Source organism: Styela clava, chromosome 5 (assembly GCF_964204865.1).
Source record: "Styela clava chromosome 5, kaStyClav1.hap1.2, whole genome shotgun sequence".
NCBI lineage: Eukaryota > Metazoa > Chordata > Ascidiacea > Stolidobranchia > Styelidae > Styela > Styela clava.
The window spans coordinates 23689135-23710663 of NC_135254.1; the positions used below are offsets into that span (position 1 = coordinate 23689135).

At 32.0% G+C, this 21529-nt stretch overlaps 1 protein-coding gene across 1 annotated transcript in view; it reads left to right on the forward strand.

Annotated features, from left to right (window-relative positions):
- Positions 1-1941: 1941 nt before the first annotated feature.
- The window catches only part of LOC120344728 (fibrocystin-L-like), a 69602-nt gene continuing 50014 nt past the window's right edge, over positions 1942-21529 (forward strand). The window contains exons 1-32 of the mRNA XM_078112583.1: positions 1942-2126; positions 2386-2527; positions 3071-3143; positions 3420-3592; positions 4721-4845; positions 6014-6124; positions 6277-6483; positions 7090-7177; positions 7458-7629; positions 7768-7852; positions 7994-8160; positions 9348-9512; positions 9794-9938; positions 10247-10361; positions 10700-10880; positions 11425-11529; positions 12407-12571; positions 12873-13014; positions 13337-13482; positions 13966-14143; positions 14389-14543; positions 14927-15049; positions 15406-15511; positions 16392-16495; positions 16699-16864; positions 17169-17426; positions 17753-17945; positions 18220-18323; positions 18756-18890; positions 19558-19746; positions 20671-20803; positions 21383-21435. Coding sequence (XP_077968709.1) covers positions 1982-2126; positions 2386-2527; positions 3071-3143; positions 3420-3592; positions 4721-4845; positions 6014-6124; positions 6277-6483; positions 7090-7177; positions 7458-7629; positions 7768-7852; positions 7994-8160; positions 9348-9512; positions 9794-9938; positions 10247-10361; positions 10700-10880; positions 11425-11529; positions 12407-12571; positions 12873-13014; positions 13337-13482; positions 13966-14143; positions 14389-14543; positions 14927-15049; positions 15406-15511; positions 16392-16495; positions 16699-16864; positions 17169-17426; positions 17753-17945; positions 18220-18323; positions 18756-18890; positions 19558-19746; positions 20671-20803; positions 21383-21435 — 4549 coding nt within the window. The 5' untranslated portion in view covers positions 1942-1981. The remainder of the gene's footprint in view (positions 2127-2385; positions 2528-3070; positions 3144-3419; positions 3593-4720; positions 4846-6013; positions 6125-6276; positions 6484-7089; positions 7178-7457; positions 7630-7767; positions 7853-7993; positions 8161-9347; positions 9513-9793; positions 9939-10246; positions 10362-10699; positions 10881-11424; positions 11530-12406; positions 12572-12872; positions 13015-13336; positions 13483-13965; positions 14144-14388; positions 14544-14926; positions 15050-15405; positions 15512-16391; positions 16496-16698; positions 16865-17168; positions 17427-17752; positions 17946-18219; positions 18324-18755; positions 18891-19557; positions 19747-20670; positions 20804-21382; positions 21436-21529) is intronic.

Here is a 21529-nt window from a genome sequence, read left to right on the forward strand (position 1 = left end):
GTGTATAACTATGTCGATACAAACTTGGCTTATCACGAATGGTACATTGATTTACTTTTTTTCATTATTTGTGGTACGATTCCCATTAATCTCGCCGCGTCTGCTACGGTTTGTATTGTTAAGTTTAATGCCTCAAAAACCACAAGACGAAGCAAACCTATTTCAGATAGCCGACCGTTTCCTGTCCCTAACGAAACAAACGCAGCTGTTAAGACTATTACATCTTAATAGTGTTTATAATCTACAGTCTCGGAAAACGATAGGCCATCCATGCAAACATAGATTATACAACCCGCAAATTTACCAAAACGTTTGTCATGCGATATCTGTTTACTTTTCTGCTAATCAAGGCCAGAGCATTCGCAAGGCAAACTCTCGGTTACCGATTCGCATAACAAACCATGAATTTATATTGTTATATATTGGAAGCGGTAAAACGTATATCGCTACTGGAAACGTAAGTTGTAAGAGTGAATATATTCTGCACAATCCTATATCGATATGACGATATATATAATATAAATCTTTAACAATATATATGTTGCGGTGTTGCGCATATGTTGTTTTACTCAGGTTTTGCACATGGAGCGATACATTGTCTTCCTAAGCACTTCTAATAAAAAGCTACGAAGTTAGAAGGTAAATAGTTCTGAAAGATCACTTCGAAACTTCTCGCCAAAAATACCCATGAAACAAACGCTCTTTAATAGGCAAAATACATCATAGATATTTCCAAAATTTCCACAGGTTGCCCACATTTTTCAAAACATAAACACAGATACGGTGATGTCTTCAAATACGCACCGGGGCTTCGATTGTGACATATTTCCCGGTTATCTTTAATATTTTTTTTAATTTCTACCTAAATTTATCTACTCTGGTTCGACGGAAGGATAGCACGCCGAATGCCCCAACATTTGAACACCTTGATGGTGTTAAATAGAGTGTGTTAATATAGTAGATTGTGTTTCCCAGTATATATATTTATACCTTTAACTCGGAACAGTGCTACAAACATGGGAGAAGCGTGGGAAAAATATAGTAAAGTGGAACAAATATGCTGAAAAGGGTACAAGTGTGTGACACGGCTTTTCTGAGACACCGTGATGAAACAATGCTTGAAGATTTACAATTTATTGACTCCAAAAACATCGCAAGCATTCAGAGAAAAATATGCTTCCTTGGCCAAATACTCCAAACGAATAGATCATAAATTTAGAACGTAAAATAAATATTTCCGAAATAAATTCATTAGCGGAGTCCTATTTTCGATTAAATTATAGGCTATACCAGGGGTGTGCAACATTTTTGTCGCAGGCCATATAACCAACTTCAAACATCTAGCTGGACCACAAAACATGTATTTTTAACATGAGCGTCTTTTTAAACATAAACGTTGGGATTAGAATTTTATGCTTGATGGAGAAAATCCGAGTGTTGCAAGGGCCAAACTAAATGTTTTGGCGGGCGCGTTTTGGCCCGCGCGCCGCCTGTTTCACGCCACTGGTATGTTCGGTTCAATTTAGTTGAGATACATCAAAGAAGTCAGATTTTAGTCAACACATTCTCACGTAAACGAGACACCAAAATAACATGTATAGTGTTACCTTGTAAGCATTCTATTTATATTATACTCTGTTGATGTTTCAATCTAATCCATGGTACGAAAGGTGACCTAATTTGGCTTTAGTATATCGGATCGTGTTTGAAATCTTGAACAATGAGCCAAACAGGAAGCGGGCACATAACACATTGAGCACGCAAATCATACCTTCCATTGAAATCTGACTACGAAACAAATGTCAAATCATAATCATAATATTTCGCAATTCTTACAAAATATATCCGTTTCCTGTAAGTCCGATTTATATTTACATAATGTGGGTTTTAATCATTCCCATGCATTTGCTGGGTTATTCTTCTCGTGTTTGTCTTGGAGAGATCATCACAATAACGGGTTTAGTTCTTGAACAAGGACAATATGGGAGGAACGGATTTTCACGTCCTAAAACTCCTAATTCTTATATCCGTAATCAAAATAATATCTGTGGGGGGATACAGTTTAAATAATTTTTATCCACCCTGGGGAGGTAGTAATGGAGCTACACCCGTTCGTCTTCACGGAGGTAAGAATATCATTAATACGCAATGTATCGATTTTATATTAGTTGCGTTTCATGCCATACGATATTCTGCCAACATTAATTTCCTGAAATTTCATCTGTCATCTTTTAATCTTTAAAGAAATCACTTAGATAGTTAATGTTCGTAAAAAAAAAACGTTTTTTTTTTATAAACAAATTACAATTATTTCAATCGCATTCAATAAATATGTACCACCGTCGACAGAGAATCCAAACTGACATTGTATAATTTTAATTATAGAATTCACTATCAATCCTTTCAATACGGGAGTTGGGCCCGAAATCCCAGAATTGAAAGTTTTTTTCATTGGAGAACACCAAGTTTTTGAAGCAGAGGTTGAAAAAGATTCAACGAAAGAGCATGTAATTGGATGCTACACAAGGTAAACTCTCCTGTTTCTACACTGAATCAGATGCCTTTGGCGTATAATATTTCTTTATAACTATGCACTATCGTTTGATAAAATGGTTGAGACATTTTCCACTAAAAAGGCCATACCTTGCAACACAACTTGGGTCAAGGAATAATCTCCTTTCCTTTTGATTGAATTCGCGTGATTTCCTAAATATTGTAGAGTTTTTGTGAAAGAAAAAATGATTGCCTTAACTACATAATAAAAAAATGCATTTTTATAATATACATTGGCTCGAGTAAGGTCCACCGACTCACCAAAATGTCAAACATATTTTCGTCAATTTTGGCACAATAGAAAACTTTACTATTCTTCAAGTCCTTGCTTCCGAAAACAAATAACTGGCTAAATAATCCCATACCCAACAGGAATTGGTAAACGAACGAGAGCCGTGGTTCGCCATATGATGAAGCCGTCTTATCGGCTTTCCTCTCCCCGGGATAAATGCAAATCATATCCTATCCTTTTATTGGTAGATGGTTTCACAGTAATTCACCAAAGTTTTTTTTTCAGACCAATGCCCGTCGGTAAATATAAAATCTGCGTGGAGATTGAAGGGGACCAATACTGCAAGTCTACTTTTCATGTGCGTCATTTAGTCTTATGTACTAATTTTTATTAAGTTTTGAATTCATTTTAGTGTGTTTTGTGGTTTAATCAACATAAAATGGCACCGAACGATTGAAAATAGATCATTGACTATTTGATTTTGAGCGTTGCATATCGTTAAATCGGTGTTACATCAGAGATCAAAATTGTTTGTTTTTTATTGAAGACTCCATGTGAATTTCAACATGCGTAAACAATGATTGAAATGTAAATAAGAAATATTTTCTGATTGCGGATATATTGCTCTTTTAAGGTTGTGTGGTGGCGTACACCCTACATTGCAGAATTCCTATTTTCTGCTGATCACGATTCATTTGCCGGAACACCTCGCAGTTTACTGACAGTCGATGGGAGAATTTTTACTGATGTTTATGGCACAAATGACATTCGCATGCTGGGATCGGCTGAAGAATTGACAATTCGACGGTGAGTCCTAAAAAAAGGATTGCCCCTAGCCCCATACTTTATATATCTTAGAGACACCGCTTACCAAAAAAATTCTAAATCATCAGAACATTCATTGTTGTCAGGACACCTTTACCGTTCATAATGCAGCGACACATATGTTGCTTATTACAAAATTTTATTTTGGTTATTTTTAGTTCTGCAAATAGGAATTCCAGAAGGTCATATTTATCCAGCTGCGGTATCAAAATAAAGTTCATTTTATTATGGTTGCGGTTCTCGTTTGTGTATTAATATTTGTGTTCCAATTCCATTCACATTATCACGACGCGTAATATTTGTGATACCATCGTTTTTAGTAGTAACGACCATTTGAATTTTTAGAATGTAGCTTGATTTCCAGATTGCCTTACTATAAAACGATGCATTCTCATAAAGTGATACTTTAATTTTCGTCGAGATAGGGCCGTTGTTTGTTTTCGTTTACAAAAAAGAAAGCTAATTTCAACTAGAGGCACACTGTGAACAATAGCAATCAAAACAAGAGCATGTGTTTCCCGATCTATTTAACCATGTTGTACCCCTTGCAAGTTTGAACTACTAACCTCTTCACAGTCCATGTTGTCTTTTAAAATACCATAAGTATAAAAATTCCGCTGATACCACTGAAATTAGCCTAATGCACACGTTCAATAGTCGATCGAATAGACACCGACAATGGCACTCCATGTCAACAACGCAGATTGGTACAAGAACTTATTTTGCATCCCATCATATACTTAGCGATAGAATAATTTTTTGCAAACCCGCGCCTTCTGCGGCTCATTCTAACCAACGGTTTGCGTCCATCTGATTGCTTCGAAAAAGCTAACAATTATGCATCAGGTTTTCAATAAGTTAAAATATCTAGTCTAGTAAGTTAAATGACTGCTTGTAAATAAATCTGTGAACGGGTAACCGCAGATACATTTGCTTCTCTCAAAAGTCGGCAAGATAATAACGTACCGTGCGAGTTTTTTACCATTTTGTTACTTAGTACTTAATCAAGCACAGCACTTGGCGTAACGGTCGCAAGACATTTCGATTTCAGGCATATTTTACCAATTCTTTTCGTACGATCGGCGCATTTGACTTGACATTATTTTATAGAGTTTATGCTGGTTCAGAAGATTGTTCACTAGTCGACGAAAATGATGATTTGTACGGCCTACAGTTGGATTCAGAAGGTTCGTGGGATGGCGAATTCACATGTAAAATGAACAGCGAATATGTCGGTAAGTTATGCTATGCTTTTAATCTTTTTTGTAGTTTTCCTGATACACTTCTCGACGATAAATAGAACACTGTTTATTTCCGAATAGTCCGACCAGCGGCGTATACGTTTATTTTTATCATATTCCGGATGTTTAATGAAATCGTGTTCAGCACAAAATTGTTCCTGTTTGGTAAATTTTGGTTCGAGTAGATTGAATGCGATTGTTTTGTCATGAATGATTACATAATAAACCGCCGCTGCACGGTATGAAAACAAACGACGATCTGTGCTTTAGTCGATTGGTCAGAAACTGTTTTAGGACCCAAGTATTCAGAAAGTGATGCTAAAAATATTAGATCACTTTATACTAGCGATATACCGCCGGAAAAGTCGACACAAAAATATTCCGACTCTTTGGCAGTGATTACTATGAGTCGTGATGCATTTTTTCAATCCACGATATGGTCCATGGATAGTGAATGTAATATTAGCCCGTTCGACCTTTGTTTTATGCATACCAACAGTACTTTTGAATGCTACATAATATGGCATGATTTTCTGCAATAATTTATGAAAATTACAAAAACCAAAAAAGTAAAAAGAAAACGACATATCATCTATTAGAAAACAAGAAAAATACAATTAAAAAAAAGTCTAAATCCAAAGACGGAAATCTGACCTCACTGCATAATTTTAAATGCTACATAGTATGGCATGATCTCCTGCCAAAAATTATGAAATTACAAAAATTATAAAAGTAAACAGGAAACAATATATCATCTGTTAGGTAACAAGAATGATACACATTAAAAGATTGCTAAACCACAGGCCGGAAATAGGCATTGGTTGAATCTTTTTAAGATTTAGATTTCCCGGGTTTGCTCGTGTGAAATCAGGAAATGAATCATTTCCTGAGATGAGACTTCTTTATATTTTTGTTACTTATAGATACTTATTTAAGCATTAATATAAATAAAATATTATATTTCAATATACATTGTAACTTTTTATTCATCTAAAATAAGAGAAAAAAAAATCTAGAAGAGAATACAAATACAATATTTTAAAATCTTTTCACATGCATTTGTGTAGGAATCAAATCTGATACACTGCTGAATTTATACATTCTATTATATTTAAAAATATCCATCAGTTTTATTAGATTTATATTTACATTTCAAATACAGGTAACAACAATTTCAGTTTCATTGTTACTGGTTATGGAAGATCAAAGGTTAACGAGAACTTAATGAGAATCACAGGGGAGGATAAGATCTACATGTTTCAAACTTATGCAGGTAACAATTTTGTAAGACATATTACAAACAATTTATAATTTTGCCAACTTTAATTAATTTATTACTCATGGGTTGATTTATGATTTGTTCTAATATTTTATTTGTTATAGGTGTAAAAAAGGATATGTGTTTTGATATTTTGTGTTTTATAGAGGTTACTGGAATCAGCCCACAATCGGGAAGTGAGGAAGGAGGAACAATTATAACAGTTTCAGGAAGATATTTTGATCCCAACCCCACAAAAGACACCCATGTATGGGTCGGCCGTGAGCTTTGTGAAATAATTGATGGCTCGCAGACAGATACTGAGTTGAAATGCATCACTCCATCAAAACCATCCATTATGGAACTTTATCCAGGTATTATAGAAAACTATTATCAAGATCTAGGCCATTTCCAGATCAGCGATATCAAATATGATTTCGCAAGGCTCTGAAAAACGTTCCAGACAAACAGCCATATAGAAACCTAGACATGCGAGGATAAAAACTCATCCGGGTAAAATTACCTACTGATTTTATTACATCCTTGGTGAATCTTCAATCTGTAGTAGCTATCATAATGGTTCAATGATGAAAATTAGTGGAGTCTATAAAATGAAGAGGTTATTAGACAGTAAATCCAATATTTAATTATTTGAAAGTATTTAGATTTTAAAATTTATTCAAAATTAATCCATTATGAAACAAAGTTGTATTCAATATTGATCAGTTAGGACCTATAATTTTTGATTTCTATCTCAAAAATCACTAATGCAGATGAATTCGTGAATTTAGTGAAATTATGAGAACAAAAACATATATTTGTGAACATTAGTCTTGCCAAATATTAGTTTTGACTTTCATTTATCAAATTCTTCATTGGAATACCTGATATGATCAATCAGAGTCTATTATACTTTACTTCAGTAACCATTTTCGATTTTTATAATTTTTTAATGTTCTTTTTTTATTTTATATATCCAGGGTCCAGAGGAGTTAACGTTGAGGTATGGTACGATACACAGATGAATCTTGATGATGCTAGAGTAACGCTTAACTCCACTCATGATGGGTGAGGGATTTAATTTATTTATTACCATCCTGGGATTGTTTCGTAAAATTGTGGCTTGGTTAAGCAGTAATTAATGAATTCATCTATCTGATAAATTTATTTGCATAAACACATATTTATCCCTGGTCATGCTTTTTAAGGTATAGGATATAACCTATAGGTTGCTGTAAATGAAACCAAAAATATGCAGAAAGTCTATATATCAGCAACATTGAATATTATATTTCTGCATCTTGTTTATAAATGTTTACTTATTTTTTAAATATTTTATTCCATTTAGATATGATACTTGGGAAGCTGATTCTGCTGGGTATTCATTTGAAAATGTGACAACTATAGTGAAAATTACTGGAACTTTTGAAGTTCCTGTGGATGACAAATATCAGTTTTATATCAGATCAGATGACGGAAGTGTTTTGTATTTGTCATGCGATGGAAATTCTGCCAATGTGGTAATAAAATTTTAAAATTTTTCCTCGATACGAATTCAATGAAATAAACCTGATTATATTTTTGTTATTATATTTTCTTAATGACATTGTAAAAACATAAATCCCTGCACCACATGATGATATGTTGTTTTTTTCCAGGAGAAAGTGGCTTATGCATCATCTTATGCTCCTCATTTTAGACACTTTTCATCACAAAAATCGGATTGGATGGACCTAGATAAAGGTCAAACTTTTTGATGCTTTCTAGAAGAACTATAGCAATTTGAACTTTTATGGTTACCTGATGATGTCCAACAGCCCCATAATTTTTATGTTCAAAAAATTGTTATTATTAATGAGACTAAATTCATTAAATCATTAACAGGCCAGTTTTGCTATTTTGAGGGACTTGTTCAGAATTATCAAGGGCCTGGTAATATTTATATTGGTGTCTTGCGTGCAACAACTACTTTGACTAGTGCTCAGTCTGCAAATGCATGGATGGAAAGGCAACAAATATTATGGCAAGCACAGGAAAAAAAAGAGAAGCAGGTTTGGATTATCACATTTTAAATTCAACATTAATATTTTTTTTTGGAGTTCTTATTTGTCATTTACCATATATTGCTATCTGCATGGATCTGTTTTTCTCTATTTATCCTGTTGCTCCCGATTATCTTTAGCCAAAATATACCTAATTTGTGAATATTTATGATATTGTGATTTGTTTTATATCCATGTCTCACTTTGAAATTTCAAAAACAAATTTTTAATCTCTGAAAGCTGCAATGGCTTAAAAAGAAGCCATTGACTGATGGATTTCTGTAACTGTTCAGCAGACTCAAGCAAATGATTGGCATTTGGTGCATCATGCTAAGCACCAGAAATAATTAGATTATCGTACATAGTTCATGGTTTCCAACATTATGAATGATAAATATGTGTGAGATGATTGTTTAGCTCCTTGTTACAGATGGCTTTATCACATATTTCCATGATCTATCCACAACTCCTTGTGCTGAATGTAATGTAATAATTCAAAATAAATGCAGTATTTATTCTTATAATATTCAGTGTGAAATCAATAAAATTTGAATAATATAGTGTGTCTCAAAAGTGAGTATACACTTTTGATTTTGATCTGCTTTTCAGGTACTCATCATAGAGCTTTCATTTCTTAAGAAAACATACTATTATTATGGATAAGTAATAAAATTTAGGTATTGTTTGCATCTTTCATCAACCCACAAAATGACAAGGAGATTAACCAAGAAATGAGGTGCAAAATTGTTGCTAGGCAAAAAGCATATACCGGTAAATCAGTAAGAAAACCGAGCGCCACTTTAACAGAGATTGATATTGATTCAGTAACTACAAGACAACCAGTTTGTGCAATTCATCTTAAATTTATGGAAACTAGATCTGTAGTTGATGCACAAAAAGTAACTTTGCAGCTCACAGCAATTTTGCACCTCATTTCTTGGGTTTATCTCCTTGTCATTCTGTGAGTTGATGAATAATGCAAACAATACCTAAATTTTACTATGCATCCATACTATGTATTCTGAAGAAATGAACTCTCTATGATGAGTACCTGAAAAAAAAAATCAAAATTAAAAGTGTATACTTACTTTTGAGACACCCTGTATATTATATATGAATCGTAAGTTTGATGCTAATCAATTTTGGCATACTAAGGATCATTTATCGTCATTGGCACATTTTACTGTTACTTTCAGGTTATTTCATTAATAAACTGGAATCCTGAAACACCATTGTCTGAAGTTCAAACTGTTGAAGTTTCAAGTAATTGTTATCAGACAGATTTTCCAGATGTAATTTGTGCAAGTGAATTCTATGTGCTCTCATACCGCGGACGCCACACTAATGTGCTTTCTGTAAATGTAAGTCATTTACTACCAGTAAAGGTTTTTTTACCCTGTGGCAAGTTTCCTGTTATGTTGTTATATGAATTTTCTTCTAGCAATTCCTTATAGTAACTTAAAGCAAATTTTATGAAATGGCAATGCTGACCCTCTTAACTACAGACCTTTATAATGATTTTTCAGAATGTTCGATATTTTTCCACTGCTCTTGACTTTTGGTCATTTTTATTTCATAAATGCTGATGTGGACTGTGCAAAATCTAATTATTTCAAACAAATCATGAAATTTATTATATTAGGCTCTTGATTTTGATGTTCAAGAAGCTTTAAATAAAATTATGCCAACTGATGATGTTGAAGTATCAGTAACATCCACACCAATGTTAGATGTAAATGGGAATGAAATTGGAACATCATACGAAGTTACATTCAGTGGATACATGGGTATGTCGATATATAATTCAGTGTGAATTTTTCAAGATTTTGAAGGTTTTTCAGTTATTATTATTGTACCTATTTATTTGCCTAAAACATCTTAATAGTAATAGTAAATGTATATTTGGTGCATTCATTGCAAATTGACTTTTATTGATGAAGTATTTTTCTTTTTCTCGTTATCATGTGCACTTAATGCCCCTCAGTTATTTATTAGAATTTTTGGTTTTCAACATAAATCATAGCATTGCGAATATATCCATAAAAAACATCATGTCAATCTCTTTATTCTGGCTCAATTTTTCCGTTATGTTCAGGAGATGAACCTGCACTAGTTGTAGAACATGCCAGCGCCAATGTTACAGTTGAGGTTTCCGAAGACACAAAGGGTTCTCCAAATTTTTTGAAGTTTTCACTTAATTTCCTGGGAAGGTGAACAATGAATTTAATAATAGCAATTCTTTGGTTTGTGATATAGCCTATTTTTTTTTCTGTTTATGAAAGCGGTAATTGGCTATTTTAATGAATATCAAAATATGGCAGTGGGTGTATTGGTTGAAAAGTGGCAACTTAATGAGATAAAAATATCCAGAATAATTGCAAAATGAAATTTGTAACCTTATATATTTAGGCTAGGTGATCAAATATTCAGTTTATATTACAATCAAATTTTCAAAGCTTTCCTATGAGTCATTTACTGTCAACTATTATAATTTTTATTGTTTAATGATGCTACAATATAATTGAAAATTGAAAATCCTAATTTGTAGGATCACTGATGCGATTCGAGTTGATGCAACTGCTGAAGATGTTCAGGAGGCATTAGGGAAAGCAAGAGAAGCAAAATGTGTTGATGAACTTATGAAACTTAGCTCGTTGTTTATCAGAGAGTTTTTACATTTTGAAGGAAATAAACCTTCTGATTACTCCGAATCTGGTGAAAGGACAAAGGTACATACAAATTCATTCTTTACAGCTTTGAAGCAGGCAAGATCATTAGCAGTCTTAAAAAGATATAGATTTTTTCATAGTCATAGATTTAGTACAGATTGACGTATAACTCAATATGACATGGTCACTGAGAGTATCACTAATCCATGATAAAAATGCTGGTCAAGACATTCGAAACTGAAAAAAGGTCTCCAAATAATACCTAAAATGTAATAAACAGGAAAGAAATTAATTTAAAAATAATATATTTCGAGTACTGAATTGATTGATCAACATTTCTAAAAAACTTTAAAGTTATTGAAGATATATGATTCAATTTTTAGTGTTATACATGCATATTGCATGCATTGTTTGGCCGTTTCGGTGGTTTAGATCAGGTTACATGTTTTCGAATTCATTTGAATTTGTCGACCCATCAAATTTTTTATACAAATATTGTATTTCTATACCAATGCTCCATTATTTTTACAAGTTTTAATTAATATCAATAATTTATTTCATGAGAATGTTTAAGTTCAGAAACTTTTTGTTAAAATAAATTCAGAATATGGATGCTTTTTGTGGAAGCTCCTCTCTCCTCAACCCACATGATGTTTTTGACTCTGGTCGTGATCATTTTTCAAAGTACAGTGTGGAAGAGTTTCCTTATGTGAGTTTTTTAAATATAAAATGGTTTTATCATCTTATTGGAATATTGAAGATTAAGTGATAAAGTTTTATCTTGATCACAGTTATTCACTAGGAAAAGTGTAACAGAATTGTGTCCAAGCTGGCTCCCATTTTACATAATATTCCTATCATGTCATGATTGGAGTTGAAGTCACTAAGTATCTTCTTTTTACCACTTTGGAATTTGGTTGCATTGACAATTAAATGGATGGATTTCATATACATTGGTAAACTTAAGATGGATATGTTATGAACTTCTCCTATTGCTCAATTTCTGTCTCAAGTTAGATTGACATTCGAAACTCATGTTAAAATACTTCATTATTTTGACAAATATGTATAAAATTTTATTTGTTTTTTGGCTACTGGATTGAATTTGTTTTATTATTCTGTTGATAGAATCTATGTGAGTAGGGTTTACTCTTTTCTTTTTTTTTTCAAAAACTCACATCTTTGTAAATAGTATAAAACATTGGGAACCTTTTATCAACTGCTACAATACCATAGGTTGAATCACAATGACATTTAATTCATAAAACTATAAAACTGTATATGTTTTCTGATCAGTAAAATCTTTATTTATTCTACTGGAGTCTAATAGTGTCATGAAAAATTCAAAGGATATTCTTATTAAACGGTATACTAATAATGATTTTGATTAAATGAATACAGAGCTTTTAATACTGACAGAAATACTCACGGATAAAGTATTCAGATTGGGACAGTTGATCTCAAAAACATATATTATACAAGATATGATCACACATGCATCCGCGCTTTTAAAAAATACAAAAAAGGATATTTGAAAAATTTGAGATTTATTCTAAGATTCTATATTTATTTTTTGTTTTCAACAGTTTTGCTTTGCACACAAAGGTTTGTTTCTGAACAAACTTTCAATAAAATTTGAATATGTTCGACCATCAGATGGAAGAGTTTTAACGCCGGAAGTGAAATTCTTCGAAAATGAAATTGTAATGACAGAAAATGCTTGGAGTTATAGTTGTTTCAACATTGAAGAGGTACATTTTAGGGATTGTATAAGATATATTTTTCATATGTAATTTGAATGAATTTTACGTGTTTCTTTACGATAGATGCCACACAAATGTTCTTTCTGTGAATGTAAGCATTTGATCTCATCATTATTTGTAGGTGGCAAAGAGTTATATTTTTTAATGGAGCATTGAATAATAAAAAAAATTGTTTGATGCCTGCTCACAGTATTTTTAATACAAGATAAATAGCAGGTATATTTGTAGTGCATCATTTTCATAATATTCATTGCTAAATAATTGATATGGCTATATTTGAACATTCAAGGCTATCAAAGAACATGATGATTACATGGATGCTCAAAACATCAAGATACTTCGTTTGGCTGGTTTTCAAACTATCTCTAATCAACAAAATTTTTATATTGACGAAGTGTTGATAACAAGAACTATACCGGATGATCTAGAAGGTTGTGTGAGCTAGTAATTGATTAACTGATAAAAACTGAAATATAAAAAGGTTGATAAAAAATTTAATATATTTAATGTGAGGCTTGTTTGAACCAACTAATTTTTGTAGATTGTCATTTGTTTGGTTTTTCTATTGATATTGATATATAAAATTTGGTATCGATGCAAAATCAGACATTTCAAGATTTACAACTTTGTCATAAAAGATTCAGCATAATTTTTTTTCTAAAGAATATGATGTTCTGGATAAGTGACTAAAGATATCCTTTTTCGATAACTGAAAAAAAAGCACTAATTTATTTATATCAAATTTGACAACAGATATTGTCATCAGAAGGCAACCACCAGCAATGTATCAAGGTGAAGTGATTTCTTCAATCGAAGTTGAGAAGTTGGAATCAAACCATACAGAGTTTGAGATTACTTTCTCTCCATATAATTGTGCCCATGATCTTCCATTATTATCGGTTAGTGATTTTATTTTTAACTTCAGTGAATGTACTTTTAAAAAAGGGAAAACATTATTCTTAATATCTTAGATTGTTTTTACTCATTTCAAAATATATTATAATGACATTATTCTCCTAGTCCAGTTGGAACTATACCCCAATTTGGATTTTATATGCTATCTCTGTTTGTTGTCAAATTATGTAGATCTGCTATTGTGATGTTATGAAATGAGTTTAGTAACACCACTTCATAACCACCACCTTTTTTTACACACAATAAATGGAATACCATATTCAACAGCATGTAGCTATGAGTGATTCTGTTTTTCTATCAGAATGGCTAAGTAAGTGTGCCTGCCGTCAATATAACTTGGAATAAAATAATAGTGGAAATGAAATAACGACATATATATTGGTACAAATATTATATTCTACTCGGGTAACCTCCTATTATGAATCATAAAGTCTTTGCAAAATTTTAACAAAAAAGGATTTATTCAGGTCGTTAATGCACCGATGATGTTGGAACAATCTGTGGATGCTTCTCAGTACAACGGTATTGGCTGGCCTGTGGGAACTGTTGTCAATGTAACAAGAACTCAGAAGACTAATATTCCTGTTGGAGGAACATTTGATATATCATATGATGATGATGAACTTGGCCTTCTATCTTATTCTGGTAATAATTGTTGAATTCAGACAGAACTGTTAATAAAAGTTTCATGTAGTTCCTGGACTATGGTTATGGTTTTCTCATTTTATAACTTTTGGATTATTTTGTATTCGAAAAACAAACACTTCATTCTGTGTATCTGCATGTGTCTCTGTTAATAAGTAGTAGTTGCGGAAAAAGCCTGAATAAATAGCAATATATTACATTTTATGTAATTTAAATTAAGTCTTATACATAAACTAATATTTTAGGTATTCCTGGATCAATTGCTCTTAAGGAGTTGGAGGCAATATTAGAATCAATGGGATTGGGTGACATGAAAGTTTGGGGACATCAAGATTATTGCTATTCAAGAAGAATACTTGTTGAATGGGTGGCAAATGGTGGAGACAAGAAAATGTTTGATGTGAGATCTGAATTTTATTATGCAACAAAGTACTACTATTGGCTCAGTGGTGTGGCAAAACAGTCATGTTTATTTTGCTATAAAATTTTAGCAGCATATGCATACAGATACACCAGTGCAGAATAACATAAGAAAAATATGCACTGAGTTGATATGATGTTATAAAACAGAGAGAAAACAATGGAAAAATATGCTAAAATAAAATCACAAATAGGATTTTTATACATTGTTGCAAATACCCAGTTTGTTGCATGTAAAGATTAATCATTATGATGTTTTGCTACTTTAGTAATGTTTGCATGCAAAAACGATATACATTCAAAATAAGAACGATGTATATTATTTAGTTGAAAACTAGCATTTAATAATTTCTTTTTATTCAGATTGATGACACAAATATACAAGGGGAGGAAGACTTACAATTTCATCATTACTTCCGGAATGGTGGGGCTTTGCATGCACCATTTGGAGGGGATATGACCAGACGTATGTATAGTGAATCTCAGGTATGTTGTAAAATTTGAGTTTGGAGTTGGAAAGTGAACGTGTGCTAATTTGAATTTACTTAACTAATGTGTGACAAAGCTCCTATTTTGTTTGTTAGTACTGGAAAATTTATTTTTATATTTTGAATAATTTATTTGTGGATAAGTTACATACCAGACGAACGTTCTTCAATGCTTATAAAGTAGAAATGATTATGGATATTGTAATCTCGGTAGTAATATTTTTTAAAAATATAGTAAATGATGAATAAAAGAGTTGTGATTTTCTATTAATGGTGATAGTGCCAAATCCAGAGCAGTGTTCATAAAAAGCACAGTAATCTGTTTTCATATTAATATTCAATGTCTTAATTAAGGTTGAAGTATTGATGAATGGGATTCACTCTCGTTGTGATGGAGATTGCTCTTTCTCATATTCAAATGCTTTAACTCCAGTGTTGACTTCAAGCTCACCTTCCTCCGGTGAGATGATTTAATTGTTTTTATTCATATTGTAAAAATTAAGCTACAAATATCTAAAATTTATATTCATGAAGCTTAGAAAATTAGGGAATACATCTGAGACTCATTGAATGTGGGTGTCCCTTGACCATCGTGAACCATCCTGCACTTTGTTTTTGTTGCAAATGTTAGGTTCAATATATGCTTACCATACTTCCAGGTTTAGCCGGGATAGCCCAGATTTTAACAAGATGTCCCGCCGTCCCGCTCGGTAGAATTAACTGTACTGGTCATGCAGTATTGCAGTCATGAATTTTTTTCAATTCAATATCAATGCCAAATTGTTTTTTTAGTAATGGACCCCGTCCATTACACTGATTTGTAAGTCCCTTCACTAGTTAAATGAGGGAGTGAACTACTATATTGTTATGTCATAATTATTACATGTTTAATGGGTTTATTTAACATCTATCGTTAGCTGTACTGCAGTTGAATTATTCAAAAAATAAAATTATTGAAAATCCACAGAAGAAAGTGCATGTTTCACAATAGTTTTAATATTATTAATATTCATATAATTTGAATATTACATCGCCTTGGAATTGAACCAGAATTTGTCCATTCTGCACTGTCCGAGTTTTTTGTTTCATGTATATGGTAAGCCTACATTTAACGGAAACAGGTAATTTATCAACAATGGCAGCACAACTTACAAAAGTTTGTGGAATTTCTTGAGCAAATCGGCTGGATTAAATTTGTGTGTCGATGTTATATTTCCACAAATTTCACACATGTTTGTATTGTTACATACCATAGTTGCTTACTCAATAAGCATAATGTGCCGAAGTATAGAGTTCCTTGTTGAACTTGGCATTTCAGCTTTCAAAATTTTTTATTCCAGGAAGTAATCCTACTCCAATTACAATTGTTGGAACCAACTTAGATGAGAGTAGTAGTGGATCAGAAGTTCTCATAAATGGAGTGGAATGCACAATTACTTCACATGTAAATTATTTATGTCAATGTTGTTATTGATAGAGTTTTGATGTCAAGGACATTTATTGTTAACTTTATAAATCATCATTACATCAGTGTTTTCAGTGATTTTTAATTTACAATTGACCTTTGAATTGTCTTTGTTTGGGAATTTTTCCATAGAGTATTTTCTCATTAATCTGCTATAAAATATATTTCATTTTGAATTACAGACTTCCACAGAAATCATTTGTACTACAGGCAGCATGGAATATGGAGATCATGATATTATTGTTCGTGTTGGTGGTAAAGGGTATGGAACACAACCCGACCCTGCTCTTTCTTACACTCAATTATACTCTGTATCATCCATTTCACCTTCTAGTTCATTCACCCCAGGTATTATTGTTTTAATGTACAAAGAAGAAATGATGAGTTATCGAGCATTGATCCTGTGGCTGAATGACTCAAGCTCGCACCACAGTTATCTAATGCGTTGAAGATTATTCTGGATTTAATCACTGTTGTAGAATATATGTTGCCCCTGCCAGTGATACAAGAATGCACTTTCTCATTGGTTACCAATCTTGAATGTACCAAAAATGTACTGCTCTGATTAAACGTAGAGTTATGATTCTCAAAACCAATGTGTAATACACCAGACAGAACTGAACATCTGTATCTGACAATTTGATTGTTTCAGGAGGGATATTTTTGACACTTACTGGTGTTGGTCTGAGTTCTTCACTTTCTGTTGAAATCAATTTTGTGGATTGCCCTGTTGTGTCAGCATCACCTACAACTATTCAGTGCGTTGTTCCACCCTCTTCTACTGAAGCATCATACTCTGTTGAGCTAATTACTAACTCTGGAACGAGAACAACAGTTGGTACTTTTGAGTATTCAAATGCTGGAATGCCAGTTGTCACATCTATTTCTGGAGAAAACATTATGGGGCCGGGTAAGTTGATTACATACTAGAAATATAACAAAATTGACTCAATGCAAGATTAACAAGATGTTTCAAGCTAGTGAAGATAGCTACAAATTATTTTGAAAAACCAATTATTTGCCTGAAACAATGTTGTAGGAATATGCAACAACACTTAAAAAATGTAGCAAGTTGTTTGATAAAATTTATAGATCATCATTGTGACTGAGACAACAATATTAAATATAAATAACTAAGATTGGGACAGTGCCAGAACAATAGGGAAGCTAAATTTGGATTAAAATCAATAATTAAAGGACTTTTCAACACTGTAAAAAAGTTTTTTAAACTTACAGGAGGAACATCTGTGATATTGAGTGGTTCTAACTTCGGAACTGTGATCGATGATATTTTAGTTACCATAGGAGGACAAACTTGTGAAATTCTTAACTTATCTGATACATCAATTGAATGCACTTCACCATATCTTTCCAGTGGAACGTATTCATTGGAAGTTCTGCTAACTGGTCTTGGAGCTGCTGATCTTGGGTATGATAATGGATATAATAAGCTCAAGAACTTACACTAACAAATAATAAATTGTTTCGTATAAACTGTATATTATTTAGTATAAACTGTATTTCTCAGATATAAATATGCATGTTATGTCTAATAATCGTGAACAATGTTAAATTGCCATGCTAAATTTTCACCCTCTCAGTAAATACTAACCAAAATAGTAGACATATTCAGATTTCCAAAGAAAGTCTGGATTGTATCCTCAGACATCGTGTGTTTTAGTAATACTGAGTCATTTTTGCAGAACAAACAGTATTCCTGATATTGTATATACTTTTATTGTAACTGATATCCAACCAAGAATGACTTCATTATTTGGCGGGCAGACCTTGGAACTAACAGGAAATGGTATGTAATGTTTTGACTGGCCACTATGACCTAATTACTTTTTTTTATTCCAGCATATTTATGAATATTTCAATTGAATAGAAAAAAATTGCAAATTTTTTTTTTATAAAAGAATTGGTTTTATCACATTGTACGCTGAGTTATTTTACATGAATTCTTCAATCAATTATTGGCCTTTTTTGGTAATTTTGAACATGTTAAGTAAGTTTTTATTCAGTAATAAAATAACTTATTTATATATAACATTTACAAAAAAGTTTAAATTTCAAGAGCAATTATGATAACAATATTACATCGAAAGTTTTTGAGAGTAAATGTATCTGTTACATAATGAAGTTTTTCGTGGTATTGAGCTTTATATTATATACAATACGTTTTTGTATCATTATAAAAATATGCAGAATCTATTTAAAATTGACAATTCTTCCCTAGGATTTTTGGAAGACACAACTGTTTCATTGGGTTATGTTGATTGTGAAGTTACAAACATTATGTCAACCTCACTTTCGTGCACATTGGGTTCAACTGCACAAATTCATTACATTTATAATGAAGGAAGCCATGCTGGTAAATTTCAGAAGTTATATCTAATTTTTCATTTATACTTGAGTTATAAACAAATAGGTTTGTGTGTGATTTGGTATATGCCAATCCCATGATTACTAAATTTAAGCTTGACGTATTCACCACATAAATATCAGAATTTGCCAAAGCAATACTAGATGAAAGTCTCAAAGTGATACTAAATTATGCTAATACACCATTTACAAAATTATTAGAATAGGTTCATTCTTAGAGCGTGACTTTCTTTTTTCTTCAGCAGAAAATGAAAAAGTCTACTTGAGTATGCAAGTGTTTATTTATATTAGATGGGCATGCCATGTAGAGACCTAATTTGAACTTTACCAATCCAAACAGTCATGATATATATTAGGTGTTACTCATTTTCCTTTTTGAAGTCACAATATTAACCTTTTCTTATATCATAAATTTTTATGGGTGATGACAAAGTTATACGTAGATGCAGATAAATAAGTTTATTTCAACTAAAAGGGTTGAACCTTTAAACTTGACTAGCGATTTATGCGAATTTGATTAGCATAAATAGGTTTTATGAATACAAACTTGATACTTATATGCTATTTACAAGTATATTACAATTTAAATTGCTCAAGGTAAATAAGTGTATTTAGTTGAAGAAGAGAAACGATGTGTATTTCAAATTCTTTTACAGATTTTGGTTTTGGTTATGCTTGGCTTCCTGATGTGATGACAATTGTACAAGGAGATACAGTCGTCTGGGACTGGTACTTTCCAGAGTGGATTGATGACATTGATGGCATCGAAATATTCGAAACATCTGTACCAGATGGTCTAACACACAACGGTGGATTTTTATCAGGATATGATAGGACTTTAACAGGTATATTGGTATAGTGCTCATATAATTTTTCTTAGATTAACCTTTGGGGCGCTCCAAAATGCCGACTGCTCATTATTAATTTAAATAAATATGAACCATTTTGATATTACAATTTCAATAGAAAAAATATAATTCGGAATCAATTGGACGTTGGGTATGGCGTTTGATATTGGCGTCATAGTCTGTTCATACATCTATTTAATATTGTAATTTTGACAACAGCTCTGACTATCAAATTGGCAGTCAGTGTTCTGATCAACTGCAATGTATAATAAGACAAAATCTTAGATTATAATAATAAAAACAATGGATTTAACTTTAGGCCGTACAGTTATTTTTGGCTTTTACAGTCTATTTCTTCTAAAAATAATGCACATATATAAATATAGAACAAAATTCGGACTTCCAGAAGTATGCGCACCAAGATGGCGCACAACCTGAACATAGTATGTGTGTACCGGTTAGGATTCAGGCTGTGCGACATCTTGGTGCGCATACCTCTGGAGCCCCCAAAATTCTGATTTAATATGTGAATGTGATACATACAGTGGCATGCTATGATTATTCCTGGCTATATATGTGAGTTAGTCTATATTTATGTTTTTATCTGATACAAAGAAAAAAACTACAATCTTGTTGGTTAATAATAAGATTTCATTAAAGCATTTACAATCTTTTGAATACAAGAATTGTTATGAAACTTCCATAATTTGATAATTCATGAGTCAATAAATAATCTATATACGGTAGCTTAATTTCAATTTCCTTAAAGCATGTGTTACAGTAATTCATTTTTATTGCTGGATATGAAATGAACTCTATATTCAATACAGAGTAATAAACCTTTCAGACATAGTTTATTTTTGCATTCTAGTTCTATGCAGTATCAATTTTTTTCATAATTTTGCTTCTATATTATTTTAGGAACATTCTCCCATACCTTTACCTCGGTTGGAACCTTCTATTATTCAAGTGGATATGTTGATGATGAAGACTATGGTTCAATCCTTATGTCTGGAACTATAAATGTTGTGGCACTAAGTGATATTTCTCTAGGGTCTGTATATTATTCAGTTTTTATCATGCTTTATTTACAAATTTATTTTCCATGACTGATTGTATTGACATCCAATTGTGCCTCTTTAGAAAGGAGTTATAAAAATTTTATAAATATGATTCCTCTTACAGCCTTCTTTATTAAAATGATTATTAAAAATTAGTATTCTGTTTACTATCAGATGTTTAGTTGATTAGCGTAGCACAAAATCATAAATGCCACAAAGTCACAATGCTTCCGTTCCGAACAAGTATGCAAAGTTGCAAACATTTCATAAAGTAAATTCTTCAATCTGAATCCAGTCTGTATAATCAGTTTATGTTAATGAATACTTATAGCACACTTGCATAAACACAGCTTAGGTCTTGTTTTGGAAACAATCCTGGTATGAATTTACAACTTTGTGAAATTGTTTTTCTTCTCTTTTAAAGGATATTTTTAAGCATTTATTTCAATGAATCAAATATGTACTTTTCAAGAAGCTGGTATAAGAAAATGAACAAGATGTAGACTATTATCTACTAACCTTTTTAAATTCCGAATTATCATTTTTATTTTCAAAGTCATTCATATTTTTAGATTGGAAGTTCAAAATAATGGAATTCCTGCAGAAATCAATTTAGTCACCAATGGTAATATTAAACTTATTATAGCTTTGTTGTACATTCTTAACTTGTTCATAAGTAAAGTAATCATTTTATTAGTCTTGTAGGCCATCAATTGGTA